Below are 21,658 nucleotides of genomic sequence, written 5' to 3'. Positions count from 1 at the left end.
AAGAATACGTTTGTTCCAGGGCTCAAAGTCCACGAGGTCCATGACCTTGCGTTACTTTATTTCGCAAATTTGAAGGCGTCGGCTTCGCGTCGGACAAAAATAAAATGAAAATCGAGAAATTTACATATAATTTTATTTTTGTTTCAGCTCCAGCTTTACAATAATTCACAAAAAATATCTCTTAGTTTTACACTTCTTTAATGTTAAAAAATACACAGTCACACGAACACACAGTACATAATCTGCCCTTTGTGCACAAATTTACTCTAAAACCTACAACGCAACAGTAGAAAAATATCTTCTATTAAACTGCTTAAAAATAAATATTTGAAACTGCAATATACAAAAATTAGTATAGAAAATAGAAAAAGGAATGTTAATACACGAACTTGCACGATTAATGTTAGGCAGATGTCAATTGCACAACCAGTCTCACGAGTCCTCCTTAAATGGAGGCATAATTAAAAAAATCTTTTAGGAAGTTCAAATCGGATAGGTACCTAAATAACTGAGAGCCAAATATCGACGCTTAATTTTGATATAAAAAATCGGTAAAAATGATAATTTGTAAATCACGTTGATAACTAAGTACCTATAAAATTTATAATTCATCTTTCCTAGGAGAGTCATCATCTTCTGTCTCTTCCTCGACGGGTTCTTCAACGCCGGCACCGTCAACACCACCAGACTCGATAAATTTAGTCAAACCTTCGAATGTTCTTGGACCGTTGTATTCAATAACGTTATTATCACCTTTGGGATAGAGTTTCAATGTGGGGAAGCTCGTAATTTTAGTGTGTTCCAGTTCGTTGGCGGTGGCGTCAATTTTAGCAATGACCACGTTCTTATTTTCTTTGAAGTGCTCTCCGACTTTGTCGTAAATTGGAACCAGTTGTTTGCAATGTCCACACCAAGGAGCGTAAAATTCGACCAACACATCTTTGTCGGCGTCAAATACAACACTGTCGAAATTGCTGGCTACTAAAACTTTGACGGCTTCCTTGTCCCAATCGTCTGGAAGATCTTGACTGAGCAAATGCTGTTTGAGTTTGCCGGCGAGGAAATCTTCGACGAAGGTCTTGATACTTTCGGAAGTCAAATCGTTACTCTCGGGCTTGTACTTGGCCATGTCTTCTTCGAGTTTGATGAGGCGAGCGGCGGGTACTTCTTCTTTCTTCATTCCGAAGAATTCCAAGATTCTTTGATGGTCTTCTTCGCCCGCGTCGATCGTGACGAACAAAACTTGTTCCTTGAATGGCTTGGCAACGGCTCTGGCGGCTTCTGCTACCTTTTCGAAGTGGTCCTCGCCCTTGTTCAAGAAAAGCAGGAGGTGACTCTTGATGTCTCCGCCGAAGATTTTCTGTGCGGTCTCGTGGTTGAATTCGACGATGAGCGGTAGAGAGTTACCGGCGACGAATTTCTTGATGTTCTGTTCTGTCGCTTCTCCATCAAACAACACTTTTCCTTCATCAAACTGGAATGAAAAATCTCACATTTTGAAAATACGAATGTGTCAAAACACAAACCTTCTTGAACAAAACGATGGATCCACATTCGGCTTCGTGTTCTTTGAAAACACTATCATCGGAGGTGACTCCGAACGGTTGGTCATCGTTGTTCGCTGCAACTGCCAAGAACGCTTTGGCCTTATCGGATGTCTGATCCTTGAAGAAACCAATGACGGCAACGTTGCTTGCGTCGATGAATTCTTTGGCTTCTTCCACGGTTTTAAGTTCTTTCGCTGGCGGTCCTGTCTTCTTCGAAAGCCACGACACGATATCGTCAGCTTGTCTTCCACCTAACAAACACCAAACAGTTTCACGTACAAACCATCCAGCCAAATTTATTTTCACTCACCGTTGTAGTCCATGGGGATTCCATTCCTGAAGAATTTAAGCGTGGGATATCCTCTAACTTGGTGCTCTTCAGCGAGTTCCGTTTCTTCGGTGGCGTCAACTTTGGCCAGTTTTATGGTGGACTCTTGCTCGGCGAGAGTTTTTGCAGCTTTGGCGAATTCCGGAGCCAATGCTTTGCAATGACCACACCATGGTGCATCTGAAATGAAAATTTTTATAAAAATCTGCTCTTCAAACAATGTCAATTAAGAGTGAGAGAGAATAAAACATCTTTTTTTTTAATATCTGATAAATCTTTTACCGCATTTGATAAATAAACTAAAAATAACAACAAGGCAGACTGCCGCAAGGTATTATTATCCTTTGGTAAACATGATATGCAAGTAAATAAAATTTGTGGTTTCAAACGAAAATATTATTGTTATTACATATTATAACAGAACCACGATGACTACTACATTCCTGAAATAATTAATATAACAAGAATATAAATGTAAACAATAACGTTAATCGTGAGTGTATTTTTTTATTTCCTTCGCCAACACAAATATATTAATAAAACCGAAAAAAATCTGTTTGCATGTTTCGCAGGTCAACATAAAATGTATTGTTCGTTTAAGTACATATACATCAAAATATGCTTTTAGAAGGTCGCCGCCTTTAGCTGCGGGATAGGAAACATCATGTAACCTGCATTTATAGTAATGTCTCGGGACGAAAATAAATATGAAAGGCGGAAACTGATTCGTTAAACCAGTTACGTATGCGTATATTGTTACGTTACTGCACTTAAAATGTCATTCTTTTCGAATTAAGAAGTACAACATGTTCAACAAAAAAGACATAAGGGGCAGCCATAGAAAAACATTTTTCTAAAAACCTAATAAATTGCTACACTTGAGTTTCGGCAAAACTTTTAAAACAACTATTATCAGCTGCTAGTATGATTGGAGCTACGCCTCACGTTTTCAGAAGTTTTTTCTTTCATAGCCACCCTAGTTTCGTCTATTTTATTTTTACAACTGTCAAATATTTTGCACATCTACGTAGTCGCGAGCAATAAGTTTTGATCGTCAAGGTCATTCTTTGACGCAATCGAAAATGCTCCATTGTAAAACAGTCGTAAATATCGTAACCCATCATCATGTTGTATCACATTAATTGTCATTTTTTTCTCAATTTTTTGACACTTTATTGATGTGGGCATAATCAGGCAGGGAAATTTTTTAAATTTGTGACAATCTAACCAAATTTTGAAATGACATTGACGACCAAAATTTATTGCTCGCGACAGTACATACGAGACATGTTATTTTTATCTTTTTATTGTTCCAGAATATCACTTCTTTTGGGGAAGGTGCCGTAAAAAACAACCGATACAATCTTGATTACAAAAATGTTTTGCTGAAAATGTCTCTTGTCAACATTTAGAAAATTATATTGAAAGAGGTATAAGCAAAACGTCGCGAGAATTTGATTTACATTCAAAGTTGACCGTATTAACAGTACCGCATCATCTAAATTAAGGATTGAATGAATTATTTACAAAAAAAAGAAGAAAAAATACTACAGGTTATCAATTATTCAATAACTCTTGAAGTTACTGGTAAGTTATTATAAAAACAATTTAGTCATAATACTCGTATTTATGGCTAAACTGTTGTTATTCTTTAGGAATGTCAAAAAATATATCTCTCTTATCTGGTAGTAATTATCGTTAAAATTCCAGTACTAAAGATTTCTACCGTTTTAATATACCTTTTAAAACAAACATTTTCAAAAACATTCTGCAGAGTTTATACGAAGGTAGTTGGTTGCAAAAAAAAAACGGAAACTGTCAGAATAAAATCGATACATTTTTACAATTCGTTCATAGTGAAGACCTTCATACGAGAGATAGGTTAGAATTATGATCAAAATACAATGACATTTTTCGAATTAGAAGGTAAAGTCAAAACGAAACATGACATCACGTGGTTTGCGCAAAAGACAGCTTACGTATATGACAGTGGCGGAGTCAAAAATTTTCTTTTGTTTACGCTATAGAGGGTGTTAAGGGAATGTTCTGAAGATGCAGATAGTTTTTATTATTCTATTAGAGGTTCTACAACTAAAGTAGATGACCTCGGTGTAGAATTCTTTCATCAGATGAAGAAAATTGAGTTTTGGTTAAGTTTTTGCCCCTAAACTGACAACTGTATGATACGCCCCTGTCAGCGGTAAATTGGAGAGCGCGCATCCTAAGCTCCGCCCTGTCATGTTTCGTTTTGACTTTAGCTCTACATTTTTGATAGGTATTGTCAAGTAGACAATTAATTGACAAATGGACAAAACCACATTTACATTAGGAAAATTTTCATTTCCCGTTTTTTGCAACAGACTGTACGTCGTTTCCAAGACTTTAAAAAAATCGAAATTGATTATTAAGTTTAATGTGTTATTCGCATTGCAAGAGTCGACGTCTTGATCATGAATCAAACCTGTAAGATCAGCTATAATTCCATTTCCAGTATTGAATTTTTTTTTGTGAACACTTTTAAGTTGTAAATTTCTTTATTTTTTAAGCAATATTTGCATTTTTCCCCAATGTATGTTGGTTTTTACGTCTACGGCCATTTACGACAAATAACTGGTTCGTATCATTCAATCTGGTATTTGGTCCTTCGTAAAAAAAATCCTCACCGCTAACCAAAAGCTATTGGAAAAGTTCTGAGTAAAATTGAATGTTTTTATTTTCTCGTTTCATTTCCAACAAAATTATTCGTTAAATAACTGGCATTAGGCAACAATAAATTTGAAAATTTACATTTTCTGAAAAATAAGTCGTAAAAACGAAATGAATGACGAACTTGTTTTATGTAGTTCTACCATCTCGTGCATGCCGACGGATATTTTTAACTTTACATGAAATTCCCATAGGATGTACTGCCATTAACATCAACATCTCTCTATTTTTAGCTTCTACGATACTAATTCAAACATTATCTAAACTTATACAGTAACACTGATTAAGCAAGACATGAAACAGAAAATCTGCGATATGTAATTTAGTTGATCGAGTGGCAAATTTATAAACCCACACATCGTGCATTCATTGTGATACACTTACTCGTATTGTTGTTAATTTAATGTTTTGTTCATTGTGTATCTTCATTTGACTCTTTAAATATTCTTTTCACATAAACATATTTGAGACAAACGTAATCTTTAAATATTTGAATATTTCTCTTACCTATAAATGAGGAGAAACAATGGAAAAGATAAAAAACAATGTACAATGATAATAAAATTGAATGACAATAAATTGAAAAATTACGGAATTCCTTTCCAGCAAAAATTAACAATTTATCCAAAGTGGATTTCTCGACGTTGGCAAAAAACCGATTCTTTTTTCGAAACTGATACCACAAAAAAATTGAGATAAGGAGGCGATAATTATTTTCCTAATTATAAATTTGACACCCACTCGTCATCCTTTACTGTTTCAATTTGGTTGCAAGTGACACTTGTGCATTTTGGGTAATTTCAATTTGGAAAAAGTAGTTTGTCGATTATTGTTTCGGAAGGAGGGCGCTACAGATGTCACATCATCTGTCATTACAAAATCATGTGACATGACAACCACGATCCATCTCATCAGCAATTACTACATAATTCATTGCAGCATTTTTATCCACATGTAATATGCGTTCGTGTTGTAATGTGCCGCAGTTGACACTACTCTGATATACCCACGTTTCAATTGACATTTCATGAAACATCTGCGTGGGTCATACTTCAATGTTGTTAATGAAAACCGTTAGAATAAGAACCAAAACGATAGGAAATCGACAAATCCAGCTCGAAAATTAATTGCCGGCAAACTGAGTCTGAGTGAGTAACGTCTTGCACTTTTCACACGTAGTAGCTCACGCGGCAACCGGCACCGAGGGTTGTTGACCTTTCGGACTCGGAAATTTCACCAAAGGTTGGATTCATCACCGTTGCATACAGACTCATTACACTTCTGAAAAAAGTAATTCGCACAACACGGAACGATTCAATTTGAAAAACCGCTTGAGCCAAACGTCATCCGGTGTGAAGTTGGCCATTCGTCATTTTATTGGATCGAATTTCGGTTTTTGCGTTTATTTACTGCGAATGCTGGGAGACGACGAACTGGTTGTATTTTTCGAAGCGAAGCATACTTACAGAATTCGACGAGAAGGAATTCGTTGTCGGTGACGGCTTCTTTGAAATTGGCTTTAGTCAGCACTAAAACACCATCGTCGACTTTAATTTCTTCACTAGCGTGCGCCAAAGATGTGGCGGTTGCAATTAAACAAAAAGCCGAAATAAGATTCATGTTAATTTCCAATACAACTCACTTCCCTTGTTACCAAACGTCGACTACTCGACAAACATGAAGTGAGAGGCAGACGGTGATGACACCACAACGTGGCACAAATCGTGGGGAGATTTGATTGGCCGGGATCGTGTGACGTTTAGTTTTAGTATGTGTGTGACGTTTACGCTTAATGAAAATCAAAAATAAATCTGATTTTCATCCTTGAATATAAACAGCACTTTTATGTAATGTTGCAATCTGAATTTCCTTCTCATTTTCATCACAAACTCACTGCTCTCTGCTGTGAATTGGTGCCAGGCTGACTGCCGGTTATCGACTCGTCTAAAAATATGCACTGAAATAAAGGTTAGTTTTTGGAATGATACTGGGTTGCTCTTATAATTTGGTGTGTGATACCCGTTTTGCATTTTTAAAAACGGAAAAGTATTTTCCAGGTAAAATTATCCAACCCGCGTTTTATCCATGCGATTTCGTAAATCGCACGCGTTGTTTGTGTACACCTGTTCCTTACAGTTTTTTGCAATGGCAATGTTGTAAATAAATAAATAGATTTACCGGCTTCGGCTGTTTCCAGCTGAAGTTAATGGTGCAGAAATAGTTCGCCTTTAATAACGAATTTGTAATTGAACAAATTTGTGGTATATTATATCAAGTTCTTGGTGGTGCAAAAATTGACAATTTTTGAGTCACAAGATTGTCAAATTGTTACCCCAATTTTGAGGTTAAGTTGGAACAGTAATTCCTAATTTAATGGAAAGCTATAAATCCTGAATAGTTATAACAATACTATTTCCTGACTAACCCTTATTTTATGAATGATTTTGAAGTGTTTCAATAATAAATAAATCCATTAGTAGGCTGTGGGAAGCCATTTTGACACTAAAATGTTATATTTAACGATATAAAATTGTTTTCGTTTTTATTTGCGAAAAAGTATCTTGAACGATTTAAAAAAAAATGCAGGTGTTCCTTTTTTTGATAATTAAGTTAATAAAGATTCTTACACAAAAAAGTTTTATTATCATCGATTGCAACAACTTTTGAAATTTTGCAATAAAATAGCATAATGTGATGCAATCACTCACTATAAGTGGCAATGAAAATTGAGTACAGTTTGTTGCAAAAAAAAACGGGAACTGTTAGAATAAAATTGACACATTTTCAAAATTTTTTCATAGTACATATCATAATTTCTTATGAGAGATAGGTTAGAATTATGGTCAAAATTCAATGACATTTTTTAAAATTATTTGACAGGTAGACAATTAATTGACAAATGGACAAAACCAAATTTACATTAGAAAAATTTTCGTTTCCCGTTTTTTTTTTTTGCAACCAACTGTACCTACGTATAATAGATATTGGTCTCAGCACAAATACATAATTGTTAAAATTAAATCTTGTCAAAAAACATATTTTGAAAAATTCCAAAAACAAATTGTTGATAAGTTGTTTTTCTGATATTGTAGAACTGAGGTTATCAAAAGTACACGATATCTGTTACTATCAGAGTATTTTTTTACAAAAATAAACGCTCATATTCCACCTAGCACTTATTATAGTAAAAACAGGCTTTTAAGTTTTCTTCAAAAAAAAAACTGTCTAGCCACTTGTTAATTTCTTGTAACCCACTTTGGTTCCAAGTCTGCTATTTAATTTTAAAGCATACAAATAAAAAATAATCACAAACTTAATAAATAAATAAATATTTTTCTACAGGCAAAAAAATCAATCATAGAAAATAATAATTAAAATAACCTTAAGAAATAATTGGCCATAAACTAAATACATTTATGTGAGTCATTTAATTATTGCATTGTCGAAACGCTGACGGATTTTAAAAGTACACGTCAGTGAATTAAAAAGGATTAACGCGAGGAGGTTTTAATGTAAACTGATAACATTCGAATATCTGCAATTATCTAAATTATGCGAAAGTAATCTCAAGTTTGAGGCCTGGCGTGTTTTTGTTTTAAAAAGTTGACTACGTTTTCTTGTCCACGTATGTGTTAAAGATAATGTGGATAACAAGAAATTTGAAGAAAGCGACATATTTCTCATCCTTATCATCATATCTTGCAACATTGCAACATAACGTTAAAGAATACAAACTTATTGGCAAATGAACTACCTTCGTTCTATTTTTTTTTTTTTTGTATTTATAGTCCAAAGTGTAAACTGAATAATTTGAAGAATTTATACTGAAATCAACCTAAATAGTTAATATTTAAATGTTTTATATTTTTAATAACGTCTTATATTTATCGTTTGAACAGTCTTAGGCCCGGGTGTATAAAGCTTAGTTAACAACGCGTCAAGTCAGAAATCCGCCCATTTGATTAGCTGAGTCAAATTCAGATCGCTTGACATTATGTTAACTTGAACAAGAACTTGACATCGCTTTATACAACCGGGCCTAAAAGTTTATCTGAACGATCTGATGTTGACACTTTTTTTTTTAATTTTCATTGATTACAATTAGCTGTAAAAATCTTATGTGCGAGGGCAATTTAAAGGTTTACAGAAGATCAAATACTAGGTACCTATAAGGTTGTAATAAATGAATCCGATATAATTTAATTATGAAATTAGCGATTGTATTTTATCTGAAAGTGAGTAGTAATAATTATACGACTTTCTATTTATCCACATTACAACCGATTTTGCAAATCTTCAACTGATTTTTTTAATGTACAATTATAGGGGGTCATTATAAATTATTGTATGTACCATCGTAGGTGACTGGGCGCTATGCTTTAGGTGTGCCGCTAGGCCCACTAGTTGTTACAAACATTTGTAATGACCCCGTATGCATTGAAAACATTTTTAGGATTCAAAAAACGCTTTTTTTTTGTTATTTTAGAACGGGAAGTAATTAGTTGTCCTCGGTTACCAAAATCAAAAGTTGTATTAATTGAAATTTTTTAAAACACTTGCTAATATTTTTCCAAGTCTGTCCACGATGTTTTCAAAAGTAAAAAAATAACGTAAACAAAAATCTAAAGCAAACTAGGTTCCTAACTTATTATAGAGAAAAATATTATAATTAATAAATACGTGTTTACTATCACGGTATTTTTGGGAAAGCGATTTGGCAACTTAACGTCATTACCAATTTGTTGGCAGTGGAATACAAAACTATATATTTGTAAAACAAAGCAAGATTGACAGAAAATCTGTTGATGTTTATCAAAGTCTTCGTTTTTCGCTCCAGATCGTAGTTTACATAATCTGATTACTATTTACTCGAGAGACAAACGTTCCGTGAAGCAATTCAAAGGTAATTTAATCAGCTTTAACTTATACCTGTCTAGAAATGTACTAATAAATTTGTATCGCAACTACAGTGTGATATGAGAGTGAGCAATTTTTGAAAGAGTTTTATGACTCGTACAAGAACTCCAACAAGATGTCCAAAATATTCTTTATAAACAATCAACGTTAATATTTATTTAACAAGAAATTAAACTGAATATTTTACGTGTAATTATTTGTGATTGCAAGGAGTAATTCCTAAAGAGTCAAGATTTAAGTAGATAATGTACCACTGACGTGCTTTAAACAAATTTATCATAAATTTCAATATAACATTTAAAATGTCGACAAAATTTTCCAAGCAGGTTAATACAAGAAAATAATCAACTCAACGGGTTGACATTAAATGTAATTACTCGATGCACTTGAAGCGCTTTGTATTATTTGTATTAGTGACACGTCAGGACCAACAGTGTACCTATTTAAAATACATTAATGCTTTACATTCGACGACAATTAAGAAATAAATTTATCTAATTTAAAGTGAATCAGTCCACTACGTTTTACCAACGTTCTAAATAATGTGAAAAGGAGGTTAACGCTTCTCTATTTGTAGATGGACGATGAAGTGTCGTCAGAATTATATGGAGAATACAACTATCAGTCTTCCGCAAAACCTATGATAAATAGAAACAGTAAGTGCTAAATAAATAAATGGTAGGAACTACTATACAGGGTATTTGACGAATGATAATGAGTCCGGTGGAATTGCAAATGCAATCTACAATACATTTCCAAAGTTAACATGGCTATTTTAAGTATCGTATTGTTTTAAAATGAAATTATGAATCCATAATGGTTTTGCTTCCACTAATTTTATTAGTTAGAACTGTCAAAATACGTCGATTAAAATGGCGAATGTAATAAAAATTCTTCTGCCGCTGCGCGTTTATGCGCAATTTTCACAATTTCATTTAACCAAGCGAATGACGTTTATGTCAAAATTTACGAAACTGCACAGCTGTTTTATGTTTTTTAACTTTGCAAATGTATTGTGGGTTGCATTTTCAATTCCGTCGGACCCATTATTACTCTTGAAATACCCCCCTACATATAGGTCGTGCGGTCGTGCCAAAACCAAATAACCACCAACACTGCATTCTAGAAAATCAGAAAATCAACCGGCAACGTTGTGTGATTTGATTGGTCTAGAATCCTAATGATATCAAAACTGCCATTAGTACACTTAGGACCAGTTTATACATAGAAAGAGAATTAAATGTTTAATTCGAATTAAATTTTAATGCGCGATTAATTCATGAATCCGAAACTTCCATTGGTTCAATCTGATCACGTGTTCAGTTAATCTCACATTTGATTACGATTAACTTAATTTCGCTTGTATAAACTGGCCCTTAGTGTAATTTTCTTTTCACCAACTCAATTCCACAGGTGGTGCTTATTTGGTTTTGGCATGGCCTATAGCTATAGTAGTGTAAAATATAAATAAAAATGAGCAACACGAGTTAATTTTTGTTGTTTCAGATGTAGTGTCAAAATTTAAATTTAAATATCCACCGCCCCCACCAAAAGTCGATGCGGATGGGGACTTGATAGTTTCAAGAAAGGCGTCTGCCGAAAAATTTGGCGTGATAGAAATCGGTACCAAAGACTGAATTTGAACCAATTGGAATTTATTGTTTTTAAATTTCAGAACACAGTAAGAGTACGGTGTTAGACTTGGTCGGGTTACAAGTATGGAGAGGTGCGCTTTTGCTCGCAGACTGGTTGTTATACAACTCAAGAAATTTCAAAGAAGATCGTTACGTGTTAGAACTGGGATCGGGGGTCGGTCTGAGTAGCATAGTTGCAGGGATGTTCGTCCCTGTCTTCTGCACGGGTAAATTTTCCATTCGGGAATGGAAGCAAGATGTAAATTAAGTCGATTTGTAGATATAAACAAGGGTGGGTTGCTGAAACTGATCAAGGGCAACATATTGAGAAACGCCCACTTGAGCAAACACCCAATCAACGTCTTGGAACTGGACTTCACGTGGCAAGTGCTTCCCCGAGAAATCGTCGCGGTGTTGGAGAAGACGCCAGTGGTAATAGCGGCCGACGGTGAGTCATTTCTGCCTCTAACGGCTCACGAGTACGATTAATTTTGCATTTCAGTCGTGTACGACGACGTTATTACGGAAGCCTTCGTGAGGACGGTCGGCCATCTTCTGTCCAAGCCGCCGAAGAGGTCTGTGTATGTTGCGTTGGAAAAACGTTTCGTTTTTACAATTGCAGACTGCGACGCCGTTGCACCCTGTTACGAGTATTTCGTAGAGTGTATGCAGAAACTCGAAAATATCAGTATGGAGGAAGTTCCGTTAAACTTTCCACAGTATTTTCACTACGAGAGAGTCAAGGAGCTGGTCTTGTGGAAGATAAGTTCAAACTTCGAAGAAGAAAATTAAGTTGACTGGGTGCCGACTGATGTACGCACACAAGACGCGCGCGGGAGTATTGCCGCAGATATGTACATGAAATATTTTTTAACACAAATTTATTATGTACGACATTATTAGAAGTACAGATGAACGTTTTTAAGCATGTAAAAATGTCATTTTAAAATAAATATAAATTATCGATTGGTCCTTTGCTCATTAGGTGTTCTTTTCTCATTTCTTTATTTCGTAACTGCTGGTCCTGTTCCTTTTTAAGGGGTTCCATGGACTCACCTGCAAGCAGATCGATCGAATCGCGTTCGGTAAATGCCAATTTTCATACATAGAATGTCCTCCCCGTTAAAATAGAGAACCGTGACCTGATTCGTAAACTTAATAGATTTTGTATTTTTTGCGTAATATTTGTAGGTACAGGCGTACTGGTCGTCCATCTTTTCGGCGGCGTCATCGCCCACCTCCGGACAGTACTCCATAACTAAAGGCAACTCATCGTCCGTAATGTTACTAACTTTCTTTAACTGAAATCGAACGGTTAGGGTCACGAATTATTCAACCAACATTCTCACATCCGCACAGGGTTCCTCTACACTAGTCTTCAATAAACTGGTACTGGGCACATTGATTTCGCCTTCGTTATTTAACGCTAACGTCTTAAATTTTTGTACGAGGCAGGTTTCTAGCTAAGCAACAATCGCTCTGTTATACTAGGAACACTACTGAGACAAGACGTTACCTCCGCCGCGCCCTCGTTCGCTTCGTCTTCGTAGTCGAGCTGACTTTTTAAAATGTTCGATTTCCGGCCTTTTCGCAAATTATCTTCGGACTTTGCGTTGGCCTTTCCGTCCTTACTGGCTCTGCTAGTTTCTAATTTTACTGATTTAACTTGAAGTACTTCTGGATTGTGAAATTGGCGTTGCTTTAAAAGGTTAGTCAAACTTTAACGGCATAGAATCTCACCAGGAATATTTAAAAATTTGTTTTTTTTACCATTCTTCTTGCTTCTGTTACCAGACATTTTGAATTTTCTACCCTAATGTCAAAAGAAACGAATTTTGACACGCGTTTGAAGTCAAGAAATTTGATACATTTTTAAACTTTCATTCGCACGTTTGCCATCCTAACGCACCTAAAGGCTAAAGGCCACGTTTCGACGGTTACTATCCCGACCTTTGTCTGGTTACCTGCTCGCTTGTGACATGGCAAAACCGTTGTCGACTTTCGAACGTTGTAATTCGTAAACGATTCGTTTTGCAAAAATGTAAAGATAAACAAAGATACGTTTCCGCTGTTAATTCGGGATTAATTGAAGTTTAAAAATCGGCGTGTTCGAAAGAAAACAATATAATTAAAAAAAGTAAATAACTTACAATATATTCAAAACTACAAGGATAAAATTGAACACGTACAGTATATACAGCACTTAGGGAAATGGTAAAATTAAACATTAAAATAATATTATGTGATAACGACAATATGCCATCGATTTATAATTTAGCGTTTATTCAATTTCCTATTTGTGCGGAACTGAACACTTAACATGATGGTGTGGAGTTAATAACACTACAACCATGTTATTGCGAATTGCGTAAAAATACAAACGACTACTAAACTCCATACGCAACATCAGGTATATTTCGATAAATATTCCTTATGTGGTTGTATAAAATTTACTAACGAGGAATAGGTGACAGCAATTGCGATCTCAAGCCGCGAGAAAATTATTTAAGAGAAATGAGTACTAATCCACTGGCCGGCCAGACGTCCAGATCGAATTGCCGTCAACTATCGTAAAATAATTATTTAACACAAAGACAGAAATAAATCAATTCATAGATTACAAAATTATTTGACTAGAAGGCCAATTTTCTAAGGCAGTGAATCATTAGAAACAATTACAAATCTAAGTAATAGACAAGCTGTTCAAAAAGAAAAATGCAGACTTCAAAATATTATTTAGGTATGCGCAAGTCAATAATTTATTAAAAAATAGTCTCCGACTATTCGTTATTTTACAGTCTTCCTATACAAAATTTATGATTATGGACAAAAAAATCGAATCATATCACACGTATAATACCATTATATAACTAGCTGGCGCTACTTTTTTGGTCAACTTTGTTTAAGGACAAGGATATGCGTTTCCTGCTCGACTCCCCCCCGACCGATTTCCTCCTGATGGGGGTTTCTGAGGGAGTCGGCGTTCCTTTCCTCCTCTGCATGCCCACGTTGGCGGTTTTCCTGCCCGTACTTTTACTTGTACTTGGTTTATCACTAATTTGAACACTTCCATTTTTCGACCAGTTGTCAATTTGCGCTTCGCGAGATTCCTTCAGGACGTTGCGTATGGCCCCCGTCTCTGCCACCATCTCTTGCAGCTTCTGGATGGTGGTGTAGAGGCAGACGGCGCTGACCAGTCCGAAGTCGAACAGGCTGCCCATGTGCAAAACGAAATTTTTGTACAAGTTCTTAAGTAGCAGCTCCTTGCCCTTGTGCTGGACGAACATCTGACAGGCGAGCGGTATCTGGCAGTCGCCGACGAAGCCGTAGCGCATCACGTGCAGGTTCCACATCTTCATCAGCTCCTTCTCGCCTTCGTTGACGTCGGTGAACTCGTCGATCATCATCATCGTCTTGTTGCGCAGCCACTCGGGGTCGTTCTCGCCCTCCGAGTCCACGTCCATCTCTTTGGGGTAAATGGGCAGGCAGGTGGTGGTGTGGTGGTACAGGCGGTTGTGGCCCGTGATGAAGGGCCTCTGGCCGTCGTACTCGCAGTCGTCCAGCTCGAGGAACTCTGACAGGCTCGGTTTGGCACGTTTCGGATGGCACACCAAGATGTGGGTGACGGAAGCCCTGCGGATGGGACCGTTCCGCGAGAATGCGCACACGCTGGGCTGGGAGATGAGGTCGTGCGGGGACCCCGTGTACGACCCGTCGTACAGCTCGTTGATGGCGACGTCGATCCTCGCACCCACAGATATCGGCACGTATGTGAAAGTGAACCGTGAATGACACAACTTTAGGTGTTTGAGCAAAGTGTACAACTGATCGGAATTGATGCTGCACCACGGACAGTGCAGGTCCTCGCAGGCCTCGGTCTGCTGCCGCGAGTTATTGTTGTACACGAACTGATACACTATCTGCAGTTTCTCCTTATTGTCGCTGCTATTCACTAGAGGAATATTTTCCTTGTTTTCGCTAAGGGGATACAGCTTTGGTCGGTCGACGACTCGAGCGCAAGCTTCCGGAGACCAGTTCAGTTTGAATTTCAACATCGCGCCCCCTCTCATCATCAGGTTGATGTTGCCGCAGGTCTCTATTATGTCGCCGCCGTTCTCCCAGCTCGAGTGCTTTTTCGGGGAAGATCTGGTGAGCGAGGTAAAATCTTGAAGGACCACGTCGTAATCGCCGTCAGCCAAGTAGCATCGATTGTACTTGTCGTAAACTGTGAGCTCGGCCCCGTAGATCTTTTCGTTGACGGCGTCGAGAGCGTTACCGTTTGATTTTCGTTTTTTTAATGCCGGCTCGTCTTCCTCGGAGTTCGACTTCTCTGGAAGAATTTTGACGCGGAATAGGAATATGTAGGATTTCGCCAAGGGACCGTTCGACGGGTTGAAGGAATCAGTCGAAATGCTGATGGTGGGAGCTGTTTGCGGCAGTTGTTGTTCGTTAGGATTGACAGGGATCTCTGCAGTTCCAAGGGATATCTGCATGCTGGGAGCTGAGCTATCTTTACGTTTTTTGTGGCTGATTTTTAAGAGTACCGTTTCAACCTGAGCAGTTTGAGCACTATTGTCAAGATTTTTATCAGAGAATCCTAAGAATGTTATGTTAATAAAACCTGGTTGAATCGTGGAATGGTCTTGTTTGGAACTTATTTTATCGAGCAGAGAGTCCACCTTGAAGTTCTGCCGGGATTTGTGGCTCCTCGACATCCTGTACCGCATGTAAGTGAGGGTTCGATTCAAAAAAATTGGCTACAAATTAACTGCGATTTAGGTGCGATTTTTTTACAAAATTAATACTGTTACTTACAGAACACATATTTCTTGTTCGTAAGTACCTATAAATTTGGGTGGGTTCTGTGAAAAATAATGTTTACGTTTAATCTTTGTTTTCCAAGTATGAGGTCAAATAACTTGCAACTTACTTTCAAATGCTTGCAGGAACAATTCATGATCTGCCTGAATGTGATCGATTCTTGGATTCTTCGTAGAGTCGAGATCTTTATCACGCTTCTTGGGGGGCATTTTAATTTATTTTATAATAATAAATAACAATTAACCCGCGAAAACAACGGTGAGTTTGGCGTTCCTATTTGTACTATATTTTTTTGACAGACTTGACAGGCCGACAGCGCTACCAACGTAACTTCCCGTGGTAAATTTAAAATGGCAACCCCTCCACTTCCACCCTCACCCTTCGCAACCACCTTTCGTTAAATACCAAGAAAAAAACATTTTGAAACGTATCAACTATTTATTTGCTTAATCGTAGTCACACATTACAAACTGAAAATCTTAATTAACACATAGCTACTGAGAAATCATTTGTAGAGTTTTTATAAAAATTAGGTATATAACAGTTTTGTTGACGTGATACAGTTAACATTAAATTACATAAAAAGCAACTTTCGAATTATCTCAATATGTATAAACATTTTTGAACTTAGTGTCAACTTTACCAAATCAACACACATCACAAATATTGAGTTCATCACTTGAATTCAAAGCAGTTTGCTAACAATATCAATGATCATTATCACAAAAACAAGCAAAACTACAAAAATGTACAAAAATTTCTAACAAAAAAATTCAAACTATGAAATAAAATGTTTATTGATTCCCTTTTAAGTCATGATGCATGTAGAAGATTAATGTAATCTCTGCACATACATTAAAATTAAATTAAATTGGTTGATCTCAATACTGTTAGCTTGGCCAGTACTGTCAAGTCAAAAGTACTGCCATTTACCTAAAACTGCATCTTTAATTGCATCTACATATTGTGCAGGCACCCAATATATCCAATATCTGGATGCTTCAGTAGGTCCTAATTGCAAACCCTTGAAAAATGTTGATAATAATATAAGAAATAAAAAATCATCAAAATAAATACCAGTATATGATATTCCTCATGTCCTTCAATTGATTCTGAAACTATACTCTTAATTGATCCCATAGGTAATTTTTCAGTTCGCTCCTTTGTACTGAGCCACAACTGATCACTTTCTAATTTAAATGTCAGTCTAACTTTTCCTCCATGCTTGTTTAACATACCTGACAAAGGCAAAGGAGGTAAACCTTCCTGCAATTGAATTATAATGTACCATAAATTAACTTATACAATGCAATTTATCACTTCACCTTCAAGTTTTTAATTCCTGGCATGGCATCTTCAGGCACACCTTTATCTAGAACTTTCCGGTGAATTTTTTGTTTACACAATGGTTCTTTCACAGTTGTAGTTTTTTCCATTTCTGCAACATCCTACAAAAATGATAAATCACACTGTTTTCATGATTTGTCAACCACTCACTTGTTTGCTAACTGAGGACACAGCTAAAACATCGTTCAGAGTGGAACCTACTAACATTATTTTAGAACCTTTTGTTATTCCTGAACTGGACAATGTTTGACTATCTTGCAAAAGCCCCTTGTACATTAATTTTTGCATCGAGTCTGGGATTCCTGCAATCATTAAAACATTAAGTATACAAAGAACTTACTAGTCCACGGTTATTTAATTACCTAAGAGACCCTGTAGTTGTTTTTTAAAATCGGCAATAGAGGTGTTTGAAGGCGCACTAACATCATACTTTTTTTTATTATAGACTACTTTAACTTCTATAACTTCACTTGTTTCTTCATTTGATTTAGTCTCGCTGACGTCAGTTTTGGGTATTTTACATTCTGAAGGCTCATTTAACTTATCACTGTCGTCTTTGGTTCGGTTTTCTTCAGAAATGTTTGAAATTTTACTGTCATTTTCACTAGCTGCAACAATAATAATTAACAAGTTGTTAAAATGGGGTTGAAGGGCTCACAAAAAACACGTTTCATGTTTAAATTGTTTGAATGACACTGATATTTGATAAAATGAGTATATGGCAGAGAACATTCAACATTTGACAGATAATGACTTGCAATAATTTCAACAAACCTAAATCACATGCTACGGGAATTATTGACAGTCGTGTTCAGTAAATTAAAGGGTTCCAATCTGATTGCTATTAAATGCAGTTAAAATAAATTTAAATAAAAAAACGGACTTTAAATGTATCTTACCTACACACTCCATCTTGAATTGGATAAGGAAACGTGTGACTCGCAAAAATCAGTAGGATTTATTAATAATGTATTATCGTATGTTCGATTGTAACTTTATTCAGAAATCTACATGATTGTACACGTACACAGTTCAAGCAAAATTCTGCAATTTCGTAGGCTGTATTCGTTTAAAAATAATACCCAGATTGCAAATTTTGTCAATATTTATGTTGGCAACATGCCGTGACATGTGCCAAATTTTGACATTAAGAACAGAGGGAAATTCAAAAATAAAACTAGGGGGGGGTTTGGATAGCAACAGTCGCGTATTTAATAAGCATCACTGGGAGTAGAATTGAAAATTTAATGAAAACCGACGAACATGTTGATTAGTTTTATTTGCTAAAATATCAGTTTTTATCGTTAAAAAGTGAGCAAAACAAATAAGTGCGTTTAGTATATGAAAAAATATTTTTATAACACATGAACATAAATAAAAGTACTTTGGTTATAATAAAGTAGAGCATTTAGTTGTGACTAAAAATTAAATAAATACTGACTATCATATAAATGGCACAAAAAACGGATTACACAAAGGAGTAAACTTATGTTAAATAATGGTAGTATTAAATTAATTGATTTCCACTTTTTAAATGAGTTCAGTTGGGCCATAATTTTAAGATTTAAAAATAATGGAAACAAATAACTTATATTTATCATATTTAAACTCAAATGTGACCTAGAATTTGTAAAACTAGTGGATAATTGGTAACTCTAAACTAATAAAAAAAATGAGCCTATTTTAAAAACATTCAGACTAGTAAATCAATAACAAAAAACAAGAGAAAATTCCATACAAATATGCTTGAACAGTGTTTTTGGCAGAACTTGAATAATTATTTTGGCACAAAACAAAATCAGACTTTCAGAAAAGTAGTGTTTACCTATAATCTATGGTTGATCTCTACAGCTGTCATAGTAAGTTCTTGGAAGGCCATTTATCCATATTCTGACTGCACAGAAAGGCTGAATTCTCCAGGAGTTATAATAGTTCCATGATACCAAACCCTTGTATCTACCAGAACTACAAATCAAAAAGCATTTAAACGTGTAACATCCAAATATCTCACAAATATAATCACCTGCATCTCCAGGTTCAACTAGAAAACTCAACTGTGAGCAAACATCTTCACATTCTGGAGGTGGCAAGAGATGCCAAGTTTTTGAACCTTTCAATTGAGCTTGCCACATTAATCGGTTGATGAAGTCCAGCTGTAAAAATGTTTTAGGCTGATATGTTACAGTGAATCAGCACTTACATGCATTGTTGCACCATCATCATAACCCATAAAAACATACTCTTTTGATGGAATCTCACAAGATTCAGGTAAAAAATGTGGCTTAGGATAATATCTTCTCATTTCAGAGAGTATTTGAGGATGACAATTACCCCTTTACAAACAAGCATAATTAAAATAAATGTACAAATTAAGAGCACTTTATACATACCACCCTACGTACCAAGATTCTTCCCCAGGTTTATTGTTTATTCGAGCTTCACTCATCTCAAAAACATCTCGAATTGATATAAAATTTGATTTAAAATGTAAAAATTGACACTCTTCATCCACACTTTTGTAAGAATCAGATATGCTGCTATACAGTTCTTTAAAAAAGTTGAAATTAAAATATTTCATAGCTGGCCAATGAAGGAAAGCTTGTTTTATTACTATAGGTTTTGAACTGTAAGCAAAAGGAGCAAACTCTTCCCGTGTTACATTTCCCAATATTATTGGTTTTGTGATATTTGTACAGAAGCAGCAATCTGAGACAGGTCTAGTTGCTTCCCAGACAAAGTAATTGTTAGGGACAATGCATCTTATCCCCAGGAAGTAATTGACAGCACTTGCAATTAATCCATATTCATATGTAGCTGCTGCTAACAATGCTAACACTAAAAATATTATAAATAAACTTGAACTTGTATATTTTGAACAATTTGATTCTAGGCAAGCATTTTGCAGTTCTTTTGTACTAAATCCAGACTTTACGAGTTCTCTGCTTAGACCAAGGAATATGTGCTTAATTTCTTCAACATTTTTACTGTTTTGTTTATTGTTATTCATAGTGAACAATTCATTGTCGAAATATTATCATTCGACATATTTTCATACGTCACACTGACAAATAGTCAAATACTGACGTGTGTGACATAAAAACAGGTGACATGACTGACATGTGTGTTTTTTTACGTCATATTGGAACGTCACACAACTTTCATTTTCACTAAATCAAAAAATTCACCTTAAAATCGTTGAGAAAAACGATTTTGCGATGTAGCGGGAACAAAATAATTAATTGTATTTTAATTAAATTTAATTAATTAAATAGGGGAGGATCAACTTAGGAATTTAATATTCTTCTATTGCGTGTGTGGTACGCTTGAACAAGTGTCGAATTTAAATGTCACGCTCAAGTGCTACGTCATTGCGCTAAATGTTAACTTGTTAACCTTAAATTTGTGTTGATTTTATTCAACAATCGATAATCATGTCTGAAATAACGTTTTCAGCTAGAGCATATTGTAAAATTATCTTACATGCAGCAAAATACCCCCATTGTTCTATCAACGGAGTGTTATTGTCAAAATCGTCGACGACGAAGGGCAAGGAAATTGAATTTGTGGATGCTGTTCCCCTGTTCCACATTGCTCTTAATTTAACTCCTATGGCAGAAATAGCATTGATGCAGGTAAATTCAGCCTCAAAGTAATTTATGACATCTCTTTAAATTGCATTATTTGAAGATTGACGAACTAGCTTCACAAAATGGTTTAGTAATCTCCGGATACTACACAGCTTTAGAAAATGTAAGAGATTGTTCTTTTGAAAAAGCAAACCACCGAATATCTGATAAATTAACGTCTAATTATCCATCATCATGTTTGGTTGTGGTAAAAATTATATTGTTCTATGCTTGCAAAGAAATTTGAAAGTTTGTTTTTTAGGTTGATAATAGTAAATTGGGAATTCAAATGGATAATGTTGCATTAAAAGTGGCACAGTTTGTAGATGGTAGTTACAAACTGTCAGATACAAATCGTATTTGTTTAAAACCAGATACAACTTTAGATATATGTTCACAGCTCTTAGAGAAAAATGGGCACAATTTAATTGTTGATTTTGATAATCATCTAGATAATATCAGTTTAGACTGGATGAACCCTGAACTCAATGAGGAAGTAGACAATTTGGTAGCCATATATAACTGAATATTAACACACTGATTAAAAACTGGTGTAACTGAGAGGGTCAAGTAAACCAGTTTAAAAAACATGTTTTGTATTATTGTTTTATTTATTGTTCTAGAAAAGTATTGAATGCTATAGAATAAATTTTATATGTTAAAGTTCAACAATATGCTGTTGAATGAAGGTGTTGCAAATAAAGTGTGCACATAAGGAAAAGACAAAAAAAA

The 21,658-nt window shown here is 35.5% G+C and overlaps 7 protein-coding genes across 8 annotated transcripts; 2 read left to right on the top strand and 5 right to left on the bottom strand.

Annotated features, from left to right (window-relative positions):
- Positions 1-118: 118 nt before the first annotated feature.
- On the bottom strand, positions 119-6,268 carry Pdi (protein disulfide isomerase). Its single transcript, XM_069040780.1, has 4 exons — positions 6,048-6,268; positions 1,858-2,055; positions 1,527-1,798; positions 119-1,474 (listed from the first exon to the last, which is right to left on the bottom strand). Exons 1-4 carry the CDS (start codon positions 6,199-6,201, stop codon positions 602-604), a joined length of 1,497 nt encoding a protein of 498 aa, XP_068896881.1. The 5' UTR covers positions 6,202-6,268; the 3' UTR covers positions 119-601.
- Positions 6,269-6,362: 94 nt separating this feature from the next.
- On the top strand, positions 6,363-12,113 carry LOC138125579 (methyltransferase-like protein 22). Its single transcript, XM_069040983.1, has 6 exons — positions 6,363-6,549; positions 10,076-10,154; positions 11,005-11,121; positions 11,174-11,359; positions 11,413-11,580; positions 11,635-12,113. The coding sequence occupies exons 2-6, from the start codon at positions 10,076-10,078 to the stop codon at positions 11,922-11,924; spliced, it is 840 nt and encodes a 279-aa protein (XP_068897084.1). The 5' UTR covers positions 6,363-6,549; the 3' UTR covers positions 11,925-12,113.
- LOC138125605 (uncharacterized) lies at positions 11,997-13,043 on the bottom strand. The gene is made up of 5 exons (XM_069041037.1): positions 12,873-13,043; positions 12,649-12,809; positions 12,482-12,595; positions 12,238-12,433; positions 11,997-12,188 (listed from the first exon to the last, which is right to left on the bottom strand). Exons 1-5 carry the CDS (start codon positions 12,928-12,930, stop codon positions 12,076-12,078), a joined length of 642 nt encoding a protein of 213 aa, XP_068897138.1. The 5' UTR covers positions 12,931-13,043; the 3' UTR covers positions 11,997-12,075.
- Positions 13,044-13,260: 217 nt separating this feature from the next.
- Positions 13,261-16,268, bottom strand: Su(z)12 (Polycomb protein Su(z)12). The gene is made up of 3 exons (XM_069040706.1): positions 16,063-16,268; positions 15,948-15,994; positions 13,261-15,889 (listed from the first exon to the last, which is right to left on the bottom strand). Exons 1-3 carry the CDS (start codon positions 16,160-16,162, stop codon positions 14,003-14,005), a joined length of 2,034 nt encoding a protein of 677 aa, XP_068896807.1. The 5' UTR covers positions 16,163-16,268; the 3' UTR covers positions 13,261-14,002.
- Positions 16,269-16,371: 103 nt separating this feature from the next.
- LOC138125585 (ubiquitin domain-containing protein UBFD1-like) lies at positions 16,372-18,412 on the bottom strand. 2 transcript variants are annotated; one of them, XM_069041005.1, is made up of 6 exons: positions 18,200-18,412; positions 17,663-17,908; positions 17,451-17,602; positions 17,279-17,401; positions 17,031-17,219; positions 16,372-16,977 (listed from the first exon to the last, which is right to left on the bottom strand). In XM_069041005.1, exons 1-6 carry the CDS (start codon positions 18,210-18,212, stop codon positions 16,867-16,869), a joined length of 834 nt encoding a protein of 277 aa, XP_068897106.1. In that variant the 5' UTR covers positions 18,213-18,412; the 3' UTR covers positions 16,372-16,866. The 2 variants fall into 2 exon arrangements, with proteins under 2 accessions (XP_068897106.1, XP_068897096.1); XM_069040995.1 differs by lacking the exon at positions 18,200-18,412 and adding an exon at positions 17,959-18,117.
- Positions 18,413-18,560: 148 nt separating this feature from the next.
- LOC138125567 (uncharacterized) lies at positions 18,561-20,498 on the bottom strand. The gene is made up of 4 exons (XM_069040957.1): positions 19,691-20,498; positions 19,501-19,633; positions 19,324-19,453; positions 18,561-19,265 (listed from the first exon to the last, which is right to left on the bottom strand). Exons 1-4 carry the CDS (start codon positions 20,305-20,307, stop codon positions 19,180-19,182), a joined length of 966 nt encoding a protein of 321 aa, XP_068897058.1. The 5' UTR covers positions 20,308-20,498; the 3' UTR covers positions 18,561-19,179.
- An 87-nt stretch (positions 20,499-20,585) lies between these two features.
- On the top strand, positions 20,586-21,658 carry EMC8-9 (ER membrane protein complex subunit 8/9). Its single transcript, XM_069041050.1, has 3 exons — positions 20,586-20,932; positions 20,988-21,134; positions 21,189-21,658. Exons 1-3 carry the CDS (start codon positions 20,732-20,734, stop codon positions 21,450-21,452), a joined length of 612 nt encoding a protein of 203 aa, XP_068897151.1. The 5' UTR covers positions 20,586-20,731; the 3' UTR covers positions 21,453-21,658.

This window comes from Tenebrio molitor, chromosome 1 (genome assembly GCF_963966145.1).
Source record: "Tenebrio molitor chromosome 1, icTenMoli1.1, whole genome shotgun sequence".
Taxonomy (NCBI): domain Eukaryota; kingdom Metazoa; phylum Arthropoda; class Insecta; order Coleoptera; family Tenebrionidae; genus Tenebrio; species Tenebrio molitor.
The sequence above is the reverse complement of the archived record's forward strand: the minus strand, read 5'-3'. Positions and strand labels throughout refer to the sequence as shown.